The following is a 26,067-nucleotide window of genomic DNA, read 5'->3' as shown; positions in this document are numbered from 1 at the left end:
GTCAGAAAAACATTAAAGTAACAGTAAAGTTTCCCTTTTCTAAATGTACACAATTACATACTATTAAATGTGATTAATATTGGAGTGTCAGGCTTCAGATTCAATTAGGTACCTCCACGGCCACAGACAAATAAAAATAGTAACTCTTACAACAAAATAAATAGATGAATAAATACATAAATAAATAATCTACATCTAGATTATCAAAAAATCCTACAACAACAGTACAAACCACAAAAGCCCCTCTCTTCCCAATTGGACACAAGTCTGAATTCTATAAATGTCATGTTCATTCATATTTGATTAAAGTATAAGAAAATTCTCCAGATGGCTGCAACATAAGATTGAAAACAAACAGGAAAAATCAAGACCAAACAATCCAGCAACAAGACCTTCTTTTCTTTCTCCTCTGTCTATCGCTCGTTAATGTCTAGACATCTTTCTGTCCTTCTGTCTTTTGATGCATTTTCCCCCTCTGGAGGACAGAACAATCAATAAAGTGCTTGTATGTGTTTTAGGACAAGACAACAACATCCAAATCTCAGTGTAGTTTTACCTAGCTAAGTCCTTTGGGATCCAGTAAAGTGGATGAACGTGTTCTTGGCACACATGACTTAGTAACTCCCTCAGTTAACTCCTGTTGGTGCATGATGACTTTTTACTGTGCGTGTTTTCTGATACAGAGTTAACTGACATTCCTTCACATAAGAAGACTGTTGAATCTTGGCTGGGATTCAGCTCCCTAGTGTGGAATTACCGTCAGTGTCAAATGCTGACAGCAAGGCCTTCTGCTCCGAGCTGAGAAAGAGTAGTTTTGTGGCTGGGGCTTTGTGACCTTGGTTACTTCAGTGGGAGCTTCCAGGCATGCAAGTGATAGCGCTGAGTTTTTGTAAAGTGAGGCCCACTACTTCTGTAGTAGATCAATGACAGGCTCATATCAGGCTCAAATCAGGATTTATTAAGACTAAAACCAACAGTGATAAATACCTTGAAATATGCCAGAAATAAAGGGGAAAATACCAAACTGCTCATATCCTTATGTGTTACATTGAAATGCAGGCATGATGATGATATTTAGGAGAGAATGCCGTTTACCTGTCGTGGGTTTGGTGTGTGCCAGAAGGTGACGCAGCCAATCCACAACTACATGATATTACTGTCATATTACCATCTAAACTACCTCATCACTGTCACTGCAATGTTTGTCTGAAAAAGATTTTTGCAGGAGACGGTAGCATTAAAGGGTGGGAACAACAATACTTATTTTTGCCTGTAAACTAGGATATCAAGCCACCAAGTTTTAAAACTGCAACTCATAGTAACAGACTAAGAATGCAGTGATACCAAACCATTGCTCTCAGGGCCCTGTCAAGACTATAAAAATGCTGTGTTTAGGGAAGCTACCCATGCGGGAAATTTGTTAATTAACAGGGTGCCCAACTCAACACTTCTATGGTGAATGGATCTCATATCTCCATTGTCATTTACAAAACTGCTACAGAATGATTATGAGCTACTTTCCTACTTTTCTGACTGGCTGAGGATTTCCACGAGCACAATATATGCACACAGATCCCTTGCTACAAAGTTAGAAACATTATATAATACCCTGCCCTCAGGGGTACATTTAAATCTGGATGTGGAGTGGATGGCGGTTGAAAATGAATAACAGGCCAGCAGCTACTTTCTTTAGTTGTGATACACTGTTTATATTTTTGGTTTTCTTCCCTAAGACACTCTCCTAATTATTATTTTTGGTTTTTCTAATCATTCCGCAGCAATAACCCACATTTACCACAATTACAAAGGCAACTCTTTGTAGTGAACGTTCTAATTTTCATCTCAACAAAGCAGGGGAAATAAATTCATTAAAATCAAATTACCATACCGCATTATTTTCAACCTTTAACCTTTATTTCACCAGTAAAATCTTATCCCTAGTACTTTCTTATATCTTAAAGCAGTTGACCTAGACAACTTCTGTTCCATATCCCCTTCTAAGCCAGTTACAAGTATCCAAGTATTATTTAATGGTTTTTGAAACAGCAAAAACCTTTGCTCTTGCAATTTCTACAATTTAAATTATTTTAAGGAGATTCCAGTAAAGTGCCAGAGTTTACTCTGGTTTTATGAAGTTTTGAATAACACTGCCATGCTCCTCCCTGACATGCTGCTGGGTGATAAAAGGCTACAGACAAAGTGTCCGGTCCTAAAACAAAACTGTTTTAAAACTAAAGATGACAATCTATAAGCAGTATTATATACCATCAAGGCACATAGTGCCATTTTATAGTATAGTCAAGTAGATATGTCACCTTCAGTTGTTATAAAAATTTATATATCAGACTTAACATAAAAGAACTCTGACTTTGTGCCATTCAATCCATTGATATTAGCCTGTGTCTACATTACATTGCAACATGGTATAACGTTTAAACAATGTATTTGTGTATTTGTTCAGGTATGTGTAGACATCATTATCATAAAAGCAACAAAAGTAATTATAACACTATTTTAACTTGCATAAGTAAAGGTCTAATAAAAATAAACTGAAAGTATGTCATATTATTTATTATCCATTTATTATTTATTCATAAATAGACAATAGGAAGTAGGCTCAACAAAGCAGGATATTATTTGATCTAAAGACGTGATGAGAAACCAAGTCATTAACATCTATCATTGTGAAAAGTGTTACAAAGCCAACCATTCTTATGTTTGGGGACTCTTGTGGTGCATCAGGGCCAAGACCACTTATTGATGGAGCCATGCATTCACCTGTCGAGCAAAAAATAGTCATGTAAAAAGTACTTGGAACACAAGTTCACTTGAGCTATGCAGCAGGGGAATGATCTCAAGCAAGACCATCTCTGAATAGAATTAAAAGAAAAAAAGAAAATAAAACAGATTTAAATCAAATTGAGATCCAATGGCATAATATGCCCTTCATGCCCCAAAACTATTCAGTGTGACAGAATTAAAACAATTTCACAAAGAATAGTAGGCTAAAATCCACCCACAACAATGTAAAAGATTTACTGCCAGTTACTGTAATGCTTAATGGCAGTGGTCGCAGCCATAGGTGGTACAGTCATTTATTAGGTTTATGGGGTAATAACTTTTTCACATAGGAGTAGGTTGGGTTGGAGAGCTTCTATAAACTGTATTTTATATTTACTCCGATGACCTTTGATGGTAAAATGTGTTTGATGGTCTAAACATTGAATAGTGACAAAATAGCAAAAACCTGAAAGAAAATGAATAAATTAGGGGAAATATATATTTCACTGCTCTGTAAATATAATAATGTCTAGCTAAAGTCTCTCCCAAAATTTCTAGTAAGCAGCACTTTGGCCTGTATGACAGAGTAAAGCATGTACACTATAAAATAAAAAGAATGTATATTATAGACATACATTAAAGGACCCATGGAGTAATGACTTACTTTACCTACAGTTTACATAATGTTCTCCAATGTCAAATCCATTGTAGATTATAGAGAATGAGGCTGAACTTGTGAAAGAGGAGAGACAGAGTCTGACATTCCCCATGGTGAGCTGCATGTCTGCAGAGAACAGAGAGGATCAACTGCAGCTGACAGGCTGCAGTCTTGACTGGCAGATTGCTGGAGTCATGAGCTCTAAAGGGAGAACTGTGTCAGGATTTGGGGGGTGGGTGCCAGGAAGACACAGAAGCTATCTCCATCTGGGGATCCGTCAGAGGCCGATTTGACAATGCCTCTGCTAAATTTGCAGTTTTTGTGATAGCCTAAACCTTTCCAGATCATATACTTGTTCTTGCAAGATCCCATACTCATTCTGATTTCTTTGAAAATTAAGCAGGGAAGCATGTTGATTTCCACTGCTATGAATAATGTACAAATATATGTTGCATTATAGATTAAAAAAAAAACAGTTACTGATAAAGATGTGTACCTTCAGCAGGATCAGTGGTGTCAAAGGATTGGATATCTATGAACTTAGTTTCCGTTCCTTAAGTGAAGTAACCAAATAAATTCAGGTTCTAAATCACAGGTTTTTCATTCTGCATGAGCTTCTGTGGTTGATTCTGAACACTATACTCTGTGCTTTAAACATGTCTAGCATGATAAGACATGTTTAGCAAACTTTTCACACCCAAACAGTCATCATAGACAATAAAACTTTATAAAATTCCAGCAAAAATCTAAGAAGCATTACATTATGAACCAAAACAATGTGAAAGACAATAATAATTTAGAAATTACTGCTCTAAATCACTGTGCTGATATTATATTGTCTATTGCTGCATGTGAGACACGTCTAAGCATAACTAGGGGGACTTAATGAAAACCAGCTATTGGAAAAAAATCATTATTCTAGCTTGGTTTCATTAGAAAGATACTACTGCCTAATGATAAAAGATTTTATTTCTTGGGTAATTATGAAGGTGGGTTAATGGAGAGAAAATCTGCATATGGCCTAAATATATCTAAATCTATCATTGTGAGCCAAGAGTCGCAAATGCAGACTTACAGAGATTATAAATCCTCTGTTTTTGAATGTGTTAAAAAAAAAAAGCACCCCTTTTGTCCATCAATACAAATAGCAGTGCTAAGACAAGAAAGAAATGAAAATAATCCGAATAGGACACGTGGCTGCTAATATTACTGGTCTGATGTGAAAACAAGACTGAGATTATATAAAAACATTATGCAGGAGGTAAATGGGTACAATGGTATCGAGGTGCTGAGAAACAGAGAAACACCACCTCAACACTCCTCATCCTTAGAAAAACAATATATTTTTAGCATTGCAAGATCTACGAGATGAAAAGATAAAAGCCTAGTATCATCATTTGGAGATTAAATTTAGACCTAAAAGGTCCACATTTTATTTTAAATCAAATGTAAAAAAAAATAATAACAATCTGTCTGTCAATAGTTCAATATTTTCAACTAGATAAGTGATTTTAAAATGTGCACACCTCTGACTTAAAAGGGATCTTTTGAGTCAGCCCTTCAAAACTTCCATTACGCAATTCCATATATGATTGATGATGTAACGTATTGAACCATCTAAAAATCAGTAGTCCAAGAATGGATTGTTCTATTGAACTTTCTAATGGGAATAAGCTGGATGGAAGTCTGACCACTGAAAAACATGGTATCCTTTTCATCACAACTTTTGCAACTAGCAAATGTGGGTACAGCTGAAAAGTTGGTCTTTGTTCATGTGATGTGCCTGTCGAAGCATAAAGGAGTTTTTTTCTTTTTTTTTTTTAATATTTGCAATATTGCAGATTGCAAATATTGCACAATCTGCAAATAAATATTTGCAATTATCAAGTGGAAGTATTTATACTCAGCCTAAAACAACATGTTTCTTTATGCAATATGTTTTCATAGGAAGCACAAGACCCCACAAGGATCATGAAACAATTAAAATCTTGAATTTAAGGCAATTTAGGGCCTGAAGCATGAGGACACATCATAGATGTGACTACAAATAGCTCAAGCACAAAACGCTTTGACAAAACACTTCAGGATGGGACAAAGATCATTTTTAAACATATTCTGTTTTGTGGTGAACACAAAACACCTTCAAAAGCCTTTCATTGTATCCCTGAATACATAATCGTAGTGGTCACACTTCATTCATATAAATGATCCAGTAAAGTACAATCGGTTAATATTTTATGTTACTGAGGTGTAAAACAAACTAAAAATTGTATGCTTTTATGGAAAAAAGCATACAAAAAAGCTTTGAAAAAATTATGAAATTAGAATATTTATCAATAGATTAATTAAATAAAAACTCGCTGGTGGCCCAGAACTGAGGCTGCCATTGTGGGCTTGAATTATGTGCACTCTTTGTCATCATCGCATAGATTGTACTAAGGCTCAGTACTTCAATGTTAAAGGCAATTTATCCCTTAACAGAGAAAACATTTTTCCCACAGAAAGTACCCCAGGACAAGCACATCCCTGTTTATTTTATTAATATATATTATTTATTGTAGCTCTAATCTACCCCCAGTCATACTGAAATTTTGTTCCTACTAAAACAGTTATTCCTTTCCACTGTCACCAGTGCTGGGAATGTGAAATTGCTGCAAACTCACTACCTGGATGAAACTGTTACTGACAAATACCGAAAGTTACATTTTCCACGGAACTGGACTGTTTATATATTAGCTCTATAATCAAATCGGACAGTAGATAATTGAATTTCAATGTATTTATAAGACTGCAATATATTTCTCTATAAATTAATATTAATCGAATCTGTTGTGCTTTGAGATTATATTTGTTGTGAACCAACTTTACATAACCAACACAATTGAATTGGATGAAAATATTTAACCTTGGCAAGCTACTGTGACAATCAGGTAAATAATAGCCCTGGTTTAATGCAGGAAAGCAAAGCGGTGTGGTCGCTGCACCAGAGTTAACTAGTGCATTTGAAAGTCAATGTTGTTTCGGCTTATTTGCAATCGATTAATCAATGAGTCTCACGATTGCAGACGTTCACAACCAACTGATTTCCCCCAAAGTAATGTAAGCAGTGATTTCACAAAGTAATATTTTTGCTAGACAATTCACACCAAAACCAAGGGATAAATGTGCAAAACCGGGGCGAAAAACGACGCGGTTGTTTTCATGCTTAATTTAAACAGACAACAGAGAGGAGACGCCACTTGTCTCCTTCAATGAAACTATCCGCGTTTTAAACGTTATTCTGCCGTTGCGTAGTAGCTGTCAACCGTTACGATCTCTTAATTAGCATTTGATAACACAAGCTAACAACACGTAAAAGCACAGGTAACATTCAATTGCAGTTCAGGCGTAAAAAATAAAAAATAAATAAATAAAAAAAGACCTCGTTACGTCCCGCTGTTACAGCGTTCTACAGTACAAAAAAAAAAAAAAAACCCACAGCGTTTACAACAAAGACGAACCAACTCACCATGATAAGGATAAGGAGATGGGGTGTCCGTGTTTCTAGCCATGGCAGTTAGTAGAACAAGCACACCACCGCCGTGTTGGTGTTGGAGACTGCATATGAGAGTCGAGGTGAGGGTCAGTTATTTTATCCAGTCGCAGCAGCAGAAACAGGGACAGCAGTCCCGTCGTGAAATAAACAAAGGCAGCCTGCACGGTCTTAGGCTGTTGGATGCTCTGAGGATGCTTCATCCACGCAGCTGAGCGTCAGTCGTGTTTACAGAGCGACGTCATTAATTATTCCAAAGCGGCGTTAAAGGGGCCGCTCCACTTTCCGTACTTCTTTGTTATGAACGAGACTCGGTAATACTCCAAATGGACGAGGAGCTCGCTTATTAAATACGACTAACAACCGACTTTTGAGTGCATGTTGTGAGTCTTTCTCAGAATGACTAAAGAAATGTTATATTACAATATTTAAGGTACTGACAACTATCCGAAACTGAGTGAATTAAAGAGAGAAACACTGACCTCAGTCGGGATTCCTGCGATATTGCATAGTTTTCTTTGTCTCTTTGTCTTTGCCTCCCCCTCAAATTCTATCAAACCCCAAAATAGGTTTCATACCTACCTCTTTATTGCCTGTTTGTTTAAAAATGTTGCCCTTTCCATGCAGGTAATAGTGAAAGATTTTGTATTAATGAAGTGAACAAAAACAACTAATCTACAAAAATAATGTGTGACAGTCTGACTGACGTCTAAATCACAAACACTCACATTAGTCGTAAGTTATATCATTTACAGAATGCCTCAGGTTTGTTTGTTTGAATTGCTTTCATACATAAGAGAATATCAATACCAATCAGGCATGACAATGTGACCAGATGATCGTGCTCTTTTCACTATGGCACCTGTCCAATATGTAAGGCAGCATGTTAGTATTTTGTCCCCAATGTTGATGTGTCAGATACAGAAAAGATAGGCAAAAATGCAGATGTTAATGTGTTTGAGAGTGAATAGGTCAGAGCATCTACATAGCCGCACCTCTTGTGAGTTGGGATGTAAAAGAATGTGGGCTACAGGCAGTTTGATCTCATACTCTTACAAGTTTAATTTCAAAACAAGGAGCCTCACCCCATGCCCCCTCAGTGGGGGGAACAGAGCTCTGTGATGAAAGTGCAAGTTGCCAAAGGATGGTCATTTAGAGTGGCCGTGATTTCCAGAGTCAAAGCAGATGGTGATGTAGCACAATCACTGCCAATGGCAAACAGACAGAGTCATAGTCATGTTTTTGCTAAGTGCAGTAAATGTGAGAAAACTCTTCTTGATGAAGATGTGACTTTTCCAGATCTGAATGAATTTCTACTACCTTAAGTTAAGAATGCAGAAATCTGGTGTGTATGAAAGGCAGTGAAATATGAAAAGATAAATGCCCTGAACAGTACAGGCAACATTAAGTAAAATTTGAAATGCTGGCATTGAGAACCCGAATGATTTTCCAAGTAATTTATTCTATTTTTGAACTTATTTTTAGCTGGTTTATCCCTCTTACCTTCTTTTTGATACTATAAAAAGAAGAATACCACTGCCACATGAACCATTTCATTCTATGGGTAAAATATTTTTTTGTGCTCCAGTCTGCAAAAACAGATCAGTAAACAACAATTATAGAGAATTTGGGAATATACAGTATTATCTGCCAGATTTGCAACAAAACTTTTCATTTACAGATGTATTACTGAGCTCAAGCTTTAAGATTCAATTTCTGGACCTGTGGCATGTTTGCCAACAAAAATATTCTGAACGCAAGCTTCTTTTCTGTTAAAATCAGGTTATAGGAGCTTCAAATTCAATTTTCTCTGCTCTGTTTTGCCAAAAGGAATTAAATGAATGTATAAATGAAAACAGGTTCATTGGAAGTCTTTTCTTTCTTTGTCAATTGGATATGCTCAGCAAATCTGAGAAACAATTAACACACAGCAAGTCATAGGAAATTGCATCCATAACTAGTGCAATTGCCAGCCATGTCTGTCTATAAAGCAATTTGCAAAAATAGATATGTTTTATTGGCTCCAGAAACACAGGTATAAAAAAAGACAATAACTGACCAAAATAAGACAAGAAACAAAAATCAAGTATGCTAAATCAACCCAAAATGTCACAGAACTGAAAATAAACAAAATTCAAAAGCACATGGACTCTGGTAATCTCCAGTTTAGATCAGATATTTGCATATTCTATATAAAAAAACATGTTCATATTTCTTTTGTGCTACATACCTGAATATATACAAATTTCCTCTAACTTTCATTAAATATAGAGCTTTTCATTCATTTTCTTTGCATTAGGTTGAATAACCTTTTAAACTACATGGTTTGTTTACTTTGAATGTACGTAGATAAACTTCATACAATGGTTTCTGGGATTTTGGCCCAGTCCTCCTGACAGGACTGGTGTAACTGAGAGATGTTTGAAGACTGTCTTGCTTGTACACACCTGCTCAGCTCTGCCCACAACAGAGGCCAGGGCTTTTTGAGGTCCATAACTGACAATTTTATAGGTGGATTATTGACCATTTTGCAGACACTGTTTTAACTTATCGACTTATAGCTTGACATGTCACTTCACATTTTAAAACTTTGTACTTCACTCATGATGCCAACTATTTAGTGAAATGCCCCAGTCCGTGCTGGTGCTAAACACCCCAGCAACATGATGCTTCCAGCTCCATTCTTTGAACTTTGCTTTGTGACCTCAGGTTGACAAGCTGTCCTGATTTTCATTGAATTGTGACAGTGGTCATTATGGCCAAAGACTTCAATCTAATCAGACCCAAGGACATGTCTTTGGAATTTTAGATAAGTCTCTAAGTTTGCCTGTCATTTTTTTTTTTTTTTTACAAAGTGGCTTAAGTGCATTAACCATTGCACTTCACAATGATAATTTTCCTGTCTTCTAAATCTCACTATACTTGTCTAGGCAAGTTCAACTTTATTTGCAAATTTAGACATACTGTATATTCATATATTACACAAGGCTGATACTATTTGGGGCAACATACTATTAGCTTCTCTATTATTATTTTTTTGTGCGTTTTGTTCAGGTTTATGTTCTATCTGCACAATGTAATAGGTAACAACAAGGTTTTCTTGTTCCAAATGCAATGAACAAGCCTAACAGCTTACCATATTCTTGTGTTGTATTTGGCTCAGCAAAAGCAGGCTGCTGACTGGTGCCTCTGTTGATGAGAGGTTGGAGTTAATTAAAAAAAGCTTTTGTTCTTAGCCATTTGCCTTGTAGTTTACTGGGTTTGTTCCCTCAGGAGCTGTGCTTTAAGAAGACCTCAGGGACTCCTTGAATTATAAAACAACTGACTGAAAGCTACCAATTCCTGCCAGTTTACAATGACCAGATGTTTCTGGGTGTTTTCATCTTTTCTGATGCAGGCAATCTGATGATTACATTTATGATGTTGCCATTGGATGATAGAGAGAGGTTGGAAGCATAAAAAATGAATTTGGTACTTGTGTTTATTTTTGAAGATTTCCTCATACAAAGCCAGCTCAGTATGAGTCATATGTGAGTGCAGTGAATCACTTCAACATACTCGCTAAGTTGCTCTCCAACTACAGCAGAAATCCAGTGTTATCAAGTTGTGCAAGACTGAAATTAACACTGATGTGAAGCCAACATTTGATTGCAGCCAAGTTGTCTTGGCCTCACAAGATCAGGTCTACTTAGACTGTTTTCATGGCTGCACACAGAATCAAAGGATCTCACTTTTTTTTTTTTCTTTTACAAAATACTAAGTGTCTGAGCTATAGTTGCATCCAGCTAAATTAAGCAATGGCATTAAGATTTTATTGTCTTTTCCTACTTTAGCTAATTGGAATTGGAATAAATTCAGAGGGACAGAATCTATCTCTTGGCTTTCAGAAGAGCATCTGTGTTGCGTGTGAGATGCACTGTCATTTCTTTAAAAAACTGCTGCAGAAATGAAATATTCATAGTTTGGTCTGCTCACATAACTTTCTCTTGTGTTGATGTTGCATGTTTATGCTTCCCAGCCCCCACACATGTGAACCAACCATAAGAGACTCATGAAATATCTTCCAAGGTTGCATTAAATTTTCCAAGTGAGAAGTTTAATCCAAATAGCAAGTGTAGCAGACCCATGTGAATAATGCTATGTCCTTCGAGAGTCCCTTAAATCAGATGTTTTTCAAAAGCAGAGTTTGTAGCATTTGAAGCATTTTTATTTTGTTCCCAGAGAGCATCCCTTCTCCTCCAAAGATCTCAGCATGATCAGCATCAAAACATGCAGACATGATCTCAAACATGGCAAAGGAGAAGAAAAAACGGTCCACAGCTCACTGTTTAAGAAATGAGACAGATGTTTCAGTGTGATTATAGCCCTCTCAAAAAAAATTGAAAATATTTTAAGACTTACTGTACAGAATTAATTCTATTCATTTTCTTAGATTTAAAAAATGTTTTACTGCTATGTTATTTATTTACTTGTACTGGTTTGCGTGCATGTAATCATGAAATTAATTTATTACGCTATTTTATTTAGATGAAAAATATTCCCATGCACGACCGACTCAATTAGTGCAAATGATCAACAAAAAATAGACTGTGTGATCTACTTTACAAATTCTCTGCATACTTTCACATTGAGATGATTGAAAAATCCTGATGCAGCTGCGTAGAAACCTCAAAGAAAGCACTCACCGTGGAGCTGCTGGAGCTCCTTGAGCACAGATGTATCTGTAACGAAGGCAAAACACACTATCAAAACTCGTGTATGTAAAGCCAGAAACCGGAGCATGCTGGGAGTGTGATGCGTTTAGGACCATGAGGAGCGCTTTGCAGAAGGAGGCTGGGGTAGCGGAGTATTGGAGCGTCGGTCTCTGTTGCTGCGCGCTAATCCCGGTGATGCTGCCGACCGCTCCGGCGTTGCGCATGCTGAGGAGTCCCTCACGCCTGGTCCCGGTGGGATGAAGACTCGCTGTGTGCGCTGAAACAACGAGGGAGGGAATCAAGATGAAGATAAGAGTGGTAATTTAGACTGGGGAGCGCTGGGGAGGAAAAGTGTCTTGAAGGATTCTTTTGCTTTGTGTGAAGCTTTGGTGTCGTCTGTGCCACTCAGAAATGAGTTGCAGACTGTTCTCTATCCACTGTTACCTAATTGCACTGTCCAGAAACATATTTATAATATTCAAGGAGGATAATCCTATAAGAGCTCATCCTTGGGAACTTTATTTTTTTTTTTTGTTGAGTGAAGATATAATTAGCCTGTAGCACATTAGAACTGAGCAGTCTGAAACATGCTTCCTGTTCCAAGAGCACGGCGAGCGCAACTGAGAGGCACAGCTGAAGTTCCTTTAGCTTTTAATGTGCGGCTGTCGTAATGACCATTTCTCTAGTTTCGATGTCTTCTGATCTTTCTGTTACTATCATGAGATTATTGTTTTATTCCCTCCCCCTCCCTTTTTTTTTTCAAATGTCAGGGGGTTGGTGGCATCATCATCGTTACCATGGTTACAGGATTTATGGTTGTGTACAACAGCAGCTCTGGTGGGAGATGGCCTTCCTCTGCGTCCAGATCACTGCACTCCCACCACAAGGATGCTCCAGGCACAAAGAGAAAGCAGAGTGTGCAAGTTTCCACTCTGGAAGGGGTTGCAGGTATCATGGACCTTAAGGTAAACATGCATCACATGTGCAGAATGAAAATCTGATTAATTTCAGACAACAGTACCTGATTCACATACACCCTGAGATATTCTTTTCAAGTATATCCATCTCTTACGATAATTAAAATTTAAATGACCGAGTGTCCAAATTTTGGCAAACAGTGTTGGTGTTGTTGTACAAGCACCAGTTAAAAATCATAATAATTTGTAGGTTGCATCGTAAGCAAGTTATCTTCTGTTCTTACACACATGCGGTTTGTAGAGAGTATTGCTATTTTATGTGCTTTTTGTAGGACTGCATCGCATATGGAGAGGGTCACCCAGGGCACCTTTTATGCAAGAACCGCCACTGCAGACAAGGCAGTTCCATTGTGTTGACATTGGAATTACTGCTTTTTGCTCAGGGTGCCTGTATGTTAGAGGGTCACAGTGAAAAAATCAAATCCGTTGTGCCATAAATTACATCTATTCCTTATTTGCATGAAATCGAATGCAAGTAGCCCCTTTCAAGAAAATACGGTCATATACCATGGCGGGGCCATGGCTGGAACTCTACCAGAACCGGTGACTTCCTGTCTGTCTTAGTGAGATCCAGCTCTTCAGAGAGCCTCTAACCGACCTCTCTCTTTTTCTGTACTTCCATCTATGGCTGCACACTTTTCCTACACTTTGACTCTTGTCACCTCTGACAGAAACCGACAAGTAGTCTTCCTTCTAAGTCACTAGTAATACAGATTTTTTTTATGTTGATCTTACATCTGTCCTTCATTTTTTTAAGTTTTATATTCTCATATCTCATTTCATATCTTAAAAATGATGTATAGATAAATGAAAAACATTTGAGACCCAACTGATGGATCTGATTGGTGCTGCACAGAAAATGTGCAAAAAATAATCTACATTTAAGCATTAGCTCTATTTGTCTCTGCCATAATTGGACAGTTTTGTTTTCTGTAATCAATATCTGATTTAATTTTTGAGTATTTACTTATTTAAATTTTCCATGTAGATGGGTGCATTAAAATGTAGCTGTGAAACAAATTTGAAAACTATTGCATGTTTTAACTAATTACTTTCCCTCTTTTAATTGTACACATTTGTGTTCAGTATTTATGTATGGATGCTCACCTCAGTTAAACTGTGACCTAAAGCCAAATCAGGTCAAAGTTATATAACGGTTGTTAAATTAAAAATGCAAGAATGAGAAATTAGAAACTAAAGATTGAGTCAGGATCCCTCAAGGCAAGGAAACGTCATTTATGTTGCACATTTTGTCCAAAAGCAACTCAAATGGCTTATACTAACATACTAAGATACAGATTTTTACTAAAAAGCAAAACAAACAAAAAGTAAACTGTTTAGTTGCCAAATAGACTAATTTATCTAATATTACACTTTTGTAAAACCGAATTCTGTTGCACTAGTAAATTTTGATATGCAAAAGTATTTATACCCTTTTCATAATGTGTTACATTACAGCAGCGTTTCTCAATTTCGGTCCTCAGGCCCCCCTGCCCTGCATGTTTTAGGTGTTTCCCTTCTGCTACACACCTGGATTGAATATATGGGTGATCAACAGGTTTCTGCAGCACTTGATGGGCATGCAATCATTTGAATCAGCTGCTCTGGAATAGAGGCACATCTAAAACATGCAGAGCAGGGGGGCCTGAGGACTGGAATTGAGAAGCACTGCATTACAGCCACAATCATGAGTGTAGATTAATTAATTACTACTTTGAAACTGCACTGAATGATGGTTGTCACAGTATTTTCCAAACATACATTTGAGAAGTTTGATGTGCATTCATATTCAGGCAGGTTGGATTTAGTTTTATTTCTGTGAATCAGAGGAAAGGGGGCTGAATACAAGAGTACATGTTTTTACAGTCATAAAACGGGAAAGTTGTGTAATCCAAATGAAAACACTGAGGTTTGTGGTTATAGCATGAACATTTTCAAAGGGAATGAATATATTTGCAAGTCACTTTATAGGTCCTTGATTTCTAACGTTTTAAAATAAAAACAGTAGAATTTATTTCACTTAAAAGGTTTCTCAATACAACATTCTGACAGAAAACATTCGTTAAGATTCCAGTCCCTATCTTAAGATCTAAAGTAAAAAGCCGAATTTGCTGGAATAGTGCCAGCCCTAAATTCATCCTGTACTTTACTCCCCTCTACAATTCATAATTAATGTGTTCACCATACATTATTTAGTAACAAAAGCACAAAAACTGGATGGATTTCCAGTGGAATTCCTTTTAAATATGCTACATGTCTGCTGTGTTCTTCATGTCTGCCTCGTGAATGCACAAACCTATCACTCACACCCAGTGCATTGTTACCGAGTCTTCACACATCCTGCCTCCCCCTCAGAGAGAAAGATATACAGTTAGACCCTGAAGTGTTGCTCAGACAGCATTGAAGCAGGAGAGGATTTAGAAGGAGAGCACTTGTTCGGCTAACGCTGCCGACTGTCTAATGACCAACGAGAGGAGATTGTGAGGTTGCCACTGATTTGGGTAGAGCTTTGTTTCAGCTGCTTAACTCTCTGTTGCTTCGTTTAGAATGATGTGGAGTTTGGAGTTTTGCAGATATTTTAAGAGTTTCACCTTCTATCTTATGATAGTTTTTAGTTTCTGCTGCTGCTGTCTCTGCTGTGCTCTGATTAACTCTGATTAGTCTTTCTGGAATGCAGAAAGGCTAATGCTCTAAAGTGGGTGCATCCGTCTGAGCGGTTCCCCTCGGTGTCATCTGAGGGCTTCTGCTGCTTGAGGGACTCTTGGCTTTGACATAAGTACACAGACACACTCTTATGCACACATTCCCATATCACTAGAACACTAATGCAGACAACTCCATGCAAATGCTCAAACAGAATTAAAATTTCATATCTCATGCTTGAAAATGCGGTCTGTTTAGTGCGCTGTCTAGACCAGTTTTATGCTCTAAATCAACTCATGAGTGTGTGTTGCTTGAAAAGGTCGTAACTAGAGAGCCTTTCAAAAGTATCTACAGTCTCTTTCCACATTGTCACATTACAACAGTTAACTACAATATATTTCTCGACTTTACGAAGTAGTGGATAACTGTAAAGAGAGAGACAAATGATCAGTTTTTGATAACTGCACAGTATTTTCTTATGTTGTATATTTGCCCTTAAAGCAGGGGTGTCAAACTCCAGTCCTCTAGGGCCGCTGTCCTGCAACTTTTAGATGTGCCTCTGCTGCACCACACCTGAATAGAATAATTAGGTCATTAGCAAGGCTCTGGAGAACCGATCTACACAAGGAGGAGGTAATTAAGCCATTTCATTCCAGTGTTTTGTACCTGTGGTACATCTAAAAACTGCAGGACCTTTGAGGCCCTTGAGGACTGGAGTTTGACATCTGTGCCTTAAAGTATGTGTACTTCATGTGATTGATGTAGACCATTCTGCTTAGAATAAGACTCTGTTTATGGTCATTATCCTACGAGAAGCCGAACTTCTGCTTCCTGATTAGTTATGCACACCTTTTTGTTGGCCAGTCACATATAATCCAATTTAAATGTCATATGAGTTTGTGGTTTCAACATGACAAGATGTGTAAAAGTTCATTAGGTATAAAGCTTTGTGCAATGACACTGCAAAAGATGATTCATTATTTTTATATCAAATCATTTAAAATGTAGTAGGTTATTGCTGTTTTACTTCCTAGCAGCAGATTGTAATGCTTTTTTCCCCCCAACAACACAGTGTGCACTGGATCTCTCCCTGCCTTGTGCAGTGTCTGCAGGTTTTTGAAGGATGTTCCACCCGACTGTCTTCTTTTTGACAAGCTGCGGTAATAGGAGCTGTAGAGATAAGCACACACATCCAGATGCTTCCAAATGGGTGCTTACTCTCACGTTGGAGTTTGAACACGCATTTGTTAGATTCTCCTCTTCCACTCTTCATCTTTTCTTCTATGTTTTAGCGATGGTAGGAAACAGGTATCGACCTGTGAATTACTGTTATCAGAGTCAATCTACGCTGGCCTTAAGAAACTCTGGTAATCACACATCTTGTGTTAGAGCAAGAAGGTGAAGCTTTGTGATGAGTCTATTCTTCCTGGGCTTTATTATTGTATGCCGGTGTTATTCTAATGTACAGAATGAAATCAGGAAACCTCTTCTATATACTCTTTGTCTCTGAGTATGCAGAAATAGCTCATAAAACAAAACTTTTTTTTTTTTAAAGTAGGAACTTATAACTATTTACCAACCCTGTACTGAACTTACCTCTTTGATTTATTCCCATGATGTTCACATTTTAAATCCACTTAAAAGCAGGTAGTAGCTGTCTTACTCAAAAACAACTTGTAATATACTTTCTTATTAGTTTATCTTGTTAATAGGACATACTATGACATTAACCCATAGAACAGATGAGAAAGTTTAAAGAAAATAATGAACATTATCTTCTAAAAACATTTTAATCTGTCAGTAAGGTCTTAATAGCTTTTGGACACTCTTGTCAGTTTCTAACCGAGTTTGACATAACAGAAAGGAAAAAAATAACTGATCTTTTTTTGCCCAGATTACCTTTTACATTTGGAAGTTGAGGGGCAGAAACTGAAAGTGTGTTAATAGCAAGAGCTTAATAGTTTAGTTTTGTTTTGATGTTTAGGTTGATGTTAGGTTTAGGAATTTTATTATGATAACTTATAGTTAATGACGATAACTATCAAGTTTGTTGAAGTAAAGTTAAGTTCAGGAAATACCTTATTTCTGTAGCCAGAGTTCTTTATTAGTGTCAGCTCATCATTTGACATATTCATCTCAGTTTACACACTTTTAAGTAACAGAGGGTGGAAATCATAGTTCCAGCTGAGGACTGTGAAGATAAATTAAAATTAATTAAAAATGAAGATGACGAGCGGCATGAATACTTGCCAAGAAAGTGAGAGTGATGAGAATGAGAGCGAGACTCAGAAAGAAGATGAAGGCAGCGAGGGTGAAAGTATGTCTTTAAGAGGTTTGGGATGAGGCTGAATTTACTCTGTAACCAAAAACAAATGGGGGGAAATTATTAGCAAGTAAGGTGCCAGTTAGCATAGATTATGGCCTACAGAAAAGTTTATTCCATTCTAATAAATATCTAATTTGACTTTGAAGGTCAAAAAGAAAAGAAAATCATGAAAGACTTGCACTCGTTTTTATGGGTTGTTCGACAATTCTACATTGTTGCAATTTTTAGACAACAAACAATTTTGAAAGAGTTTGTTCTGTAATGCATTTTCATTTAAACTGCTGAAACAACTCAACTTTTTGACACATTTATAAAATAAATAATGTTATAACTGGAAAACATTTTTCTTTTTCACATTTGCACCATTATTGTACAACCCCAAAACAAACATTGTGCTTTTTTTTGTTGCAAAAATCCATCCATCCATCCATCCATCCATCCATCCATCCATCCATCCATCCATCCATCCATCCATACATACATACATCCATCCATCCATCCATCCATCCATCCATCCATCCATCCATCCATCCATACATACATACATACATACATACATACATACATACATACATACATACATACATACATACATCCATCCATCCATCCATCCATCCATCCATCCATCCATCCATCCATCCATCCATCCATACATACATACATACATACATACATACATACATACATACATACATACATACATACATACATACATACATACATACATACATAAAGAAAATCAGAAAGCAGGAACATCAGCACTTGAAGATGTTTTCAAAACCAGCATTAAATAAAATGAGATATCTGCATTCTGACAAGCTCTTGCAGAGGTAATCATTGTACCGCTTCCACCTAAAAAAAAAAATCATCCTCATTTTGGAGCTTAGCTGCATAAGTAGCCTTGACTGTGAATGAGCTGAGTATGAAAAATGCATCTATAGATAAACTTCAATCCAATGTGGATTTTTGGAAAATGGATTGTAAGATGTAAGATAAAAACGAATCTGTCAGAGACATTTTCAGCAATGCTAGAAGAAAAGCCTTATTAAAAGAAAAACATTTAGAGAATCATTCATATAGTGCAGCTTCACATAGTCAAAGTTGTACACACACCCTGCTGACAACTGGGAGGAATGAGGCAAGAATAAATATAAACAAATCATTCAAAGGAAATGTTGCTGGTTCTACTTGTCTCTTTTGTTATTTTGTCTAGGAGGTTTTTTGAAGACTAATGGTTGGTATTTTTCAGCATTTTGCTTTAGGATACAATTTTTTTTGTAATAAAGCAACAATATTTGTTTTGCGTCTTATTGAGTTGTCATAAAAATGGCTCCATTTCAGTCTAATTTCTGATCTCCACAAAAGTCTATATTAGGGTGACTATGTTTTTGTAACTTTATGTCATCAACCGTCCTCTTTAAATTGACTAGCGTTTCACTGTGACTCAATGCAGGTCCCTGTGCAGTAATACTGACAGTTGAGTTTTCCTCTGTTTGCCGTCAGGATGTGTATTTGGGATGATGGAGATGTGTAGAGTCAGTCTGAGAGTTGATGGAAATGGGAATTAGAGTTATCCTCCAACTTTCTTATTTTTCTGTTTCTCCTCTTAACCATATTGATTTTTATGGCCTGGTAACATTAAGCCAGTTTTAACAATGATGCAAGCGTATTCTTAGACGCTGCCGATAACTCTATAAGCACATGGACATTTAAGAAGCATTCACCTCTTAAATTTTTAGCTATGTTCAAGTTAACTTTGAATACTTGTTCTCCCTAAAGTGCACTGCTGCACAGCCAACACTTATTTATTCAACAGTCTGTGGGTTGCATCTCCAGGTTTTTCACTTGATTTTGAAAGGTCTTTTCCCTTTGATGTGGAATAATCAAGCTGTCAGAGGCTCAGGAAGCAGGAGATGCAGAGTCACATTCAAGGGCACTTTTAGTTTCCAACAGACTCTTTTTACTCAAAGTGAAGCGGTACAGCCTCCAACTGGCTTTTGCTTGTTTGTCACAGGTTTCCCAGTTATTAAAATCATCAAATACTTAGGAACGATTTGGAAGGACAGTGATTAGGGAAAAGGAGTCTCTATCTTTTGTTGGTAGAAATGAAAAGAACAAACATGAACAGGGCTTCTCCCAGCTGGAGAGAGGATAGGCGGGTTTGTGCAGTGAGGTGTGTAATTTGCTCCAACCTACCTGGTATTCAGGAATTGGGTCTGCTCACACAGAGCAGCACACATCCTGATGAGTTAGTTCCTGTGGAGAGACGGGTTGGAAAAGAAGTCCTCGGTTGGCTATTTGTTATTTATTTTTATTTTATTTTGTTTTTACAGAAGACATTATAAATTGCTGGATTTTAGCCACTTCATTTTTTGCGACCACACTTAAACTTTTCACCGCATGCAGCACAACACACACTCATGCCAGGAAATTATTCAGTGCATGAGTCACCTGGATAGCAGTTCGGTATTGTAGACACAGCGGCAGGAGCGGCAGCGCCTGCGCTGCTTGTAATCTCACCTGTGTGTATGCAGACAGACAGACTAACTCATCTATCTGCACCTCAGGAAGTGGTGGAGTGTGAAGCTCAGTGCCTGGTTCAGAATTCTGATGGAGCTCTCCATTAAGGTTGGGAATAATTCATGTGGGGAGTCTTTGGGTGTTTGCTGCCGGATCATTCACCATCCGACCGCTTCTTTTTCCAACTCAGAAGACCTTGTTTGGACACAAAAAAATTCAGCCTCTCTTCAACAGAGTTGGAGCCTGTGTTACAACTTTTCACTTCTTCTCCACAATGCTGATAATGCTCACCAATAACTACATTTTTATCAGTGTGAAGGACATTTTGTGTGAAAGACCCCTTGAATATGCGATGATAATGCAGTGTGAGAGAATACTTTTAATTCAGTGTGGGTTGTTATATGAAGGTAGGAGATCAGTGGTCATTCTGGAATAAATAGAGCCCTGAGTAATGTCCTCCTTATGCTATGCCCCATAATCAATAGAAATGCAGAAAGACAACACTTTAGGGCAGTAGTACTGCTAACACAAAAAGCATTGGACAAAGTCATTTTGTCAAAATACTGGAGGAATCAGGAATCTGGCCTGAGGGTAGTAATAGGGAAGAGTGAAACTGTGATGTTAAGACATAAGACACCAAGCAAGAAACTTCTCTAGTCAACTGAGACTAAAAATATACCTTATGACCTAGAAGAAAAACAAGAAAAACTAACACTACGTTTCCCTGAATAAATCCTCCTCATATTAAAACTTTCTTGTAGCAGAAACATGGAAGGTGTCAGACTGAAAAGGAAGCTAAATACTGGACAATCCTGGAAGAAAACATTTTGAAGTCTGAATTAAACTTGAGACAAGGGCAGAGGTTCACCTTAAAGCAGGACAATAACCACAAACATACAGCCAGACATGGGGATGCATGGTATTCTCTGTACGTCCATTACTATGTGACCTTTAACATTTTGTTCAATGCCATTTAAGTCCAGTGTGAGGATTTGCTGCCATCAGACTGTCCTACTAGCTAAATATTACAGGAAATGCAACTTTGTAACACTTGGAATACATTGGCCAACTTAACTGTTCTCCAAGCAGTCCTTTGAGATATGAATATTTAACATATGATACTGGAATGATGACATGTTAGTAATCTATTGTGTAGCCCTAGCCAGAGTTAAAATTGAATAGTTTAAAGCATGTGCTCTGTGTTACCATTTCTTAGTCAAACTGATTTTCACAGACGCTTATAATCCAGTCTAGGCTCAAACTATTTGGCAAAGCTGATATAGAAACATTTGAAAAAACCTTGAGCGGTACAGTTAAGAAATCTGAAAAGTTTTACAGATGTGAATATTTTGGGAAGGTGCTGTACCCCTGAGTGACAACAGTCCAAAATAATTCTTTAAATGTCAGCGCTATCCTGCTTTTGTTCATTTCCTTTCGATTTATTCCTCGCAGCCTCTGAAGATGCATTGCAGGACGTGCGCCCTGGTGACCAGCTCTGGCCACCTGACTGGCAGCAATAGGGGCGAGGAAATCGATCACTCGGACTGCGTCATTCGAATGAACGACGCTCCCTGCGCAGGGCATCACCCGGATGTAGGAAGGCGCACAAGTCTCCGTGTTGTGGCTCACTCCAGCCTGCAAAGGGTGCTCCGGGGCAGACAGGAACTGCTCAACAGGAGCCAGGACACAGTGTTCATCTTCTGGGGTCCAAGCAGCTGCATGAGACGGGACGGTAGAGGCCATGTTTACAACAACCTCAGACTGTTAAAACACCTACTGCCCAAACTTAAAGTGTACACGATCTCCCGGTCCAAGATGCTGAAATTTGATGAGTTATTCAAGAAGGAAACAGGCATCGATAGGTAAATGTTCACAAGATGATGCTGTTATTTGTAAGCTATGGAAACTGTGGGACCCAGGAAGTACATGCGAGCACACCAGCTCACAAACTACAAAATAAGATTTATAATACTCAGGTTTCTTTTTGTATATAAATTACAGGCAATTGTGCTGTGATAAAACACCGGCTGGACATGAACATTATAAAAAGTGGAATCAATAGATAAAGGCATTTGACTGATGTGAACTCAGCTATTCATGTGAACTCATTTGCATCTATGGTAAACAATGAATCCCCAGGTTGAGAAGCTGATGTGCATTAGAATGAGAATTCAGTCAGTCAGAGCAAATGTGTCACATTTCTTCATGTCCTTTCTCTGTTCTGCACAATGCAGAGAAAATCTGAGGAACAGCTGCGCTTTGTTTGTAAAGGCAGGCACGCTGCGCGTCTGTGTTTACTGAGACATGGCAATCCTCTCTTGTCTTTATTCCAGAAAGAGCTCCAACTCCTGGCTGAGCACCGGCTGGTTCACCATGGCTATGGCCCTGGAACTGTGCGACAGGATCAACGTGTTCGGCATGGTGCCCCCCAATTTCTGTAGGTCAGTGTCTAAATCTTATTTAAATAGGAAGCTGGGTTCCCTAGCAGTTTGTTTTAGCTTTTCACCCAAAATTGTTAGCGATATGACAAGCACATTTTGGACAATACTTTTGCATACAACAGGCTTACTCCTGTAAGGATTAAGCAAAAAAAAAAAAGATCTAGAAAAAAATCTAAAAATATGAACAATAGAAAGAGGTTCTGACTTGTTACAAGTGCTGGGTAATGTTAACATGTTTCTCCTGCAATGAGTTAGGACTCACTGATTCTGCTTTTGACATATTTCAGTACATAGCAAGTGAATTATATTTACAAAGATAAATCTTACTGAAGAAATTGTTCTCCAGCTTCATAAACTTTGTGCTCTGCTTTGAACGTCATAAAATTTAATGACTACTATTTTGGCGACTCGCTGCACTGCTTTCCCAGGACGGTGGGAATAACTGAGCCTCATGATAGGCGCGTTCTCAGTAGGCTTAGTTTGTCACAGTCTCTTTGAAAAAAAATGGGCCAAACATTACATGAAGCTCAAGTGTCTCTTCTTTAGCAGCTCATTTTCCTGACAACTGCGTCTGCATGTAAGTATAAGGAAATCGCATCCTATTCCTCTTTAATTATTCCTCTAACTTATAGAATTCAGTGAATGCTGGAGCATGATTTTAATGTAAATAGCATATCTTTTAACCTCCATTTTCAGTTTTAAGCAGAGTTTAGTTTGCCTTTGTCACATACAGGGCCAACTGTTTGCGACTATAGCTCTCACATTAAGCTACAAGGACACAAGAGACAATTTGAAATATGTAGGGCAGATTGCATCGACGCCCATGTGTCACACCGAGCTCCTCCACCAAGCTTGATCTGACTGAGAGCATCAGGGGAAGATGACAGCGTATAATGAATGCCTCTTTGAGCTCAGATTCTTCTGATGTCTCTGTTTTCTCTTTGTTCCTGTCTCCTTTTTTATTCCCCGCTGTGACTCTCTTCTACTCCCCCTCTCCACCCCTGCATCTCATAATTATCCCCGCACTGTTTTCACATTCCTTCCTCGCGCTTTCACTTTCAAGTCTAACTCATCCTTCTCTCCCTCTTCCCCCCACGAAGATCCTCTTTACATCCCACGGTCCCGTATCATTACTACGAGCCATCGGGGCCAGACGAGTGCGCCATGTACCTCCTTCACGAGAGAAGTCGAAAAGGAAGCCACCACCGATTCATCACAGAGAAGACTGTGTTTTCAAACTGGGCTCAAACTCTGAACATCCACTTTTACCAGCCGGACTGGAAGCCCTCTCCCGTCATCACACATGTGAACAACTCACGAGCCCCAAGTCCAGCCGGATCCTGAATCTGTCTCCACAGATGATCCCTGCAGGAGAGAGTTTCCAGTTTCCAGAGAGAATATTCCCTCTCAGATCACTGGGAAACAACCAGGGCTGGCCCAAGGTTGAACTGGACTAAGTTTTGGACACCACATTCAAATAGCATCACCGTTCAGTACTAGACTTTTTATGTATTGAAAAAAAACTTTTAGGATAAATTACCTGTAATCTGTAAATAAATTCCTTACAATCATATATTGAAAATTATTCATTACTGTTATTATTATTTGCAAACTGTTACTATGTGTAAAATGTGATAAAAAATGGCACAATTATCAAAGCATCAAGTAAATATTTTTTTAATAAATCAAATGTCAAATAACTAATATACATTTAGTTCTATTTTTTATATACATTTTTGAAACGGTGCTGCAAATCTCTGAGGCAAAAGGTGACACATCGGGACTCGCTGTGAATAAACCCAACAGGAATGCAAAAAATGTATAGGCATGTTATCAGCCTGAAAAGGGTTACAAAGCCATTTCCGGTTCTTTGAGCTCATATCACAGCGAGAGGTATTATACACAAAAAGATGAAGCAGTCATGGACCTATATCCATATTTCCAGCAACTTATTTCCAATGTCTAAAGCAAAGCAGAGTTCACTTGCCTCTGCTAAAGTTGGTTTTCATGATGCAACAATAAGAAAAATCAAGGGCAGATGTGACACCCATGGGAGGCCAGAAGTCAAAACCGCCACTGACCAAAAAGACCACAAAGGCCAGACTAACATTGTTAAAAAAAAAAAGTAAATAAAAAAAATAAAAATCTTACAGATATACGTTTTTTTGTGATAATATTCGATGTACTGATGAAACAAAAATGGAACTCTTTAGAGGGTGTGTATCACATTGCGCTTTGAGTAAAATGAGATTTCAGAAAAAGAATACCATACAAAAAAAGACAGTTATCAGAAATACGCTATGCCAGATGTTGCTGCTGAAACTGCCACAAGGCCCAGGTTAGTTTAGGTGTTTTTTTCCTAAAAGGGTACGGGGTAAAATACTTGTTCACTGCACTATTTACAGCCCTGCTTGATAAGGCAATGGCTCTAGTAGGCACCGTAATGGACTGGTGACCCGAGGCTGTGGCTTAGTTCACTTCTGCCTTGACCTGGCTCGGGAAATGACTAAATGATAGAAGAAGCTGCTTTCACCTGGCTGACTATAGCAGCATGACAGAATGGGGTCACAACAGCAGCGTACTGTGACTATAAAAAGATGAATATCATAACAGAATCATGAGTATCTGTTGGCTTTTGACACAGTAAAGCACAGCTTTATGTTTCAGCAGTCAGAACTAAAGCACAGCATGACTGATCCAAACCTTTTAAAGTAAGGTCACCATTAAAAACTTTTTTAAATAACTTCAACTGTGAGAAACAGGACAGGACGACAAACCTCCAACATGAAACCTGTTGGAGGTTTCATTATATGAAACCTCCAATCAAGTGAGGAGGTTTTGATTGAATATTATTCCACCATCAGGGACACAGTGATGTTATTGGTGGTTCACAAACACTTTAAACAAAAATAATAACCGCTGAAAAAGATATTTTTAAAAAATGCCATCAAGGGCTTTTCTCCATAGAATCATAGCATTGTAGTGTGGGAGAAAGCTGGAGTATCCAGAAAGAACCCGCACATGCACAAGTTCTGCAAAGTCCATGCAGAACAGCAATAACACCAACAGCCCCATTTCAGTGCAATTTATTAATAAATATAAAAATTGCTGTCTTTTGTTCTCATGTTTTGTATCCATTGATTCTTCTTGGCAGATTGTGTCTCATATTCCACACAGCTGTAATTAAAGCCAAATATCAGAACAAGTCCTCAGAGACTTTCTTCTAGTTAAAAACAGGGCTGCTGGTGAGATAAAACAAAATGACATCAACTCATCTCCAGCAGCATCCTCAGTCCAGATCCGTAATCTTGTCTTGGTGTGCAGGACTGCGGGAAAGAGGGGAGCTTGCTGTGAGTAAAGAATCATGTAGTTCTCCAACCACATTTCCTCAGACTGGTGCAATCTCTCTAGCAGCATTCAGGATGTGTTGCCCTGCAAAAGAAGAGGAAGAGGAGGAGCATGGCGAGTTGTGGACAAACACACTGACTGCTGCCT

At 38.0% G+C, this 26,067-nt stretch overlaps 2 protein-coding genes across 3 annotated transcripts in view; one reads left to right on the top strand and one right to left on the bottom strand.

Annotated features, from left to right (window-relative positions):
• Positions 1–7,183, bottom strand: part of slc44a5 (solute carrier family 44 member 5) — a 29,816-nt gene extending 22,633 nt beyond the window's left edge. For both annotated transcript variants that reach the window (XM_023340096.1, XM_005795640.2), the window contains exon 1: positions 6,948–7,183. In XM_023340096.1, coding sequence (XP_023195864.1) covers positions 6,948–6,990 — 43 coding nt within the window. In that variant the 5' untranslated portion in view covers positions 6,991–7,183. The remainder of the gene's footprint in view (positions 1–6,947) is intronic.
• A 4,607-nt stretch (positions 7,184–11,790) lies between these two features.
• Positions 11,791–24,212, top strand: LOC102234589 (alpha-N-acetylgalactosaminide alpha-2,6-sialyltransferase 5-like). Its single transcript, XM_014471133.2, has 5 exons — positions 11,791–11,983; positions 12,436–12,630; positions 21,584–21,993; positions 22,465–22,572; positions 23,673–24,212. Exons 1-5 carry the CDS (start codon positions 11,969–11,971, stop codon positions 23,914–23,916), a joined length of 972 nt encoding a protein of 323 aa, XP_014326619.1. The 5' UTR covers positions 11,791–11,968; the 3' UTR covers positions 23,917–24,212.
• The last annotated feature ends 1,855 nt before the right edge of the window (positions 24,213–26,067 follow it).

This window comes from Xiphophorus maculatus, chromosome 9, assembly GCF_002775205.1.
Source record: "Xiphophorus maculatus strain JP 163 A chromosome 9, X_maculatus-5.0-male, whole genome shotgun sequence".
In the NCBI taxonomy this organism is placed as follows: domain Eukaryota; kingdom Metazoa; phylum Chordata; class Actinopteri; order Cyprinodontiformes; family Poeciliidae; genus Xiphophorus; species Xiphophorus maculatus.
The sequence above is the reverse complement of the archived record's forward strand: the minus strand, read 5'-3'. Positions and strand labels throughout refer to the sequence as shown.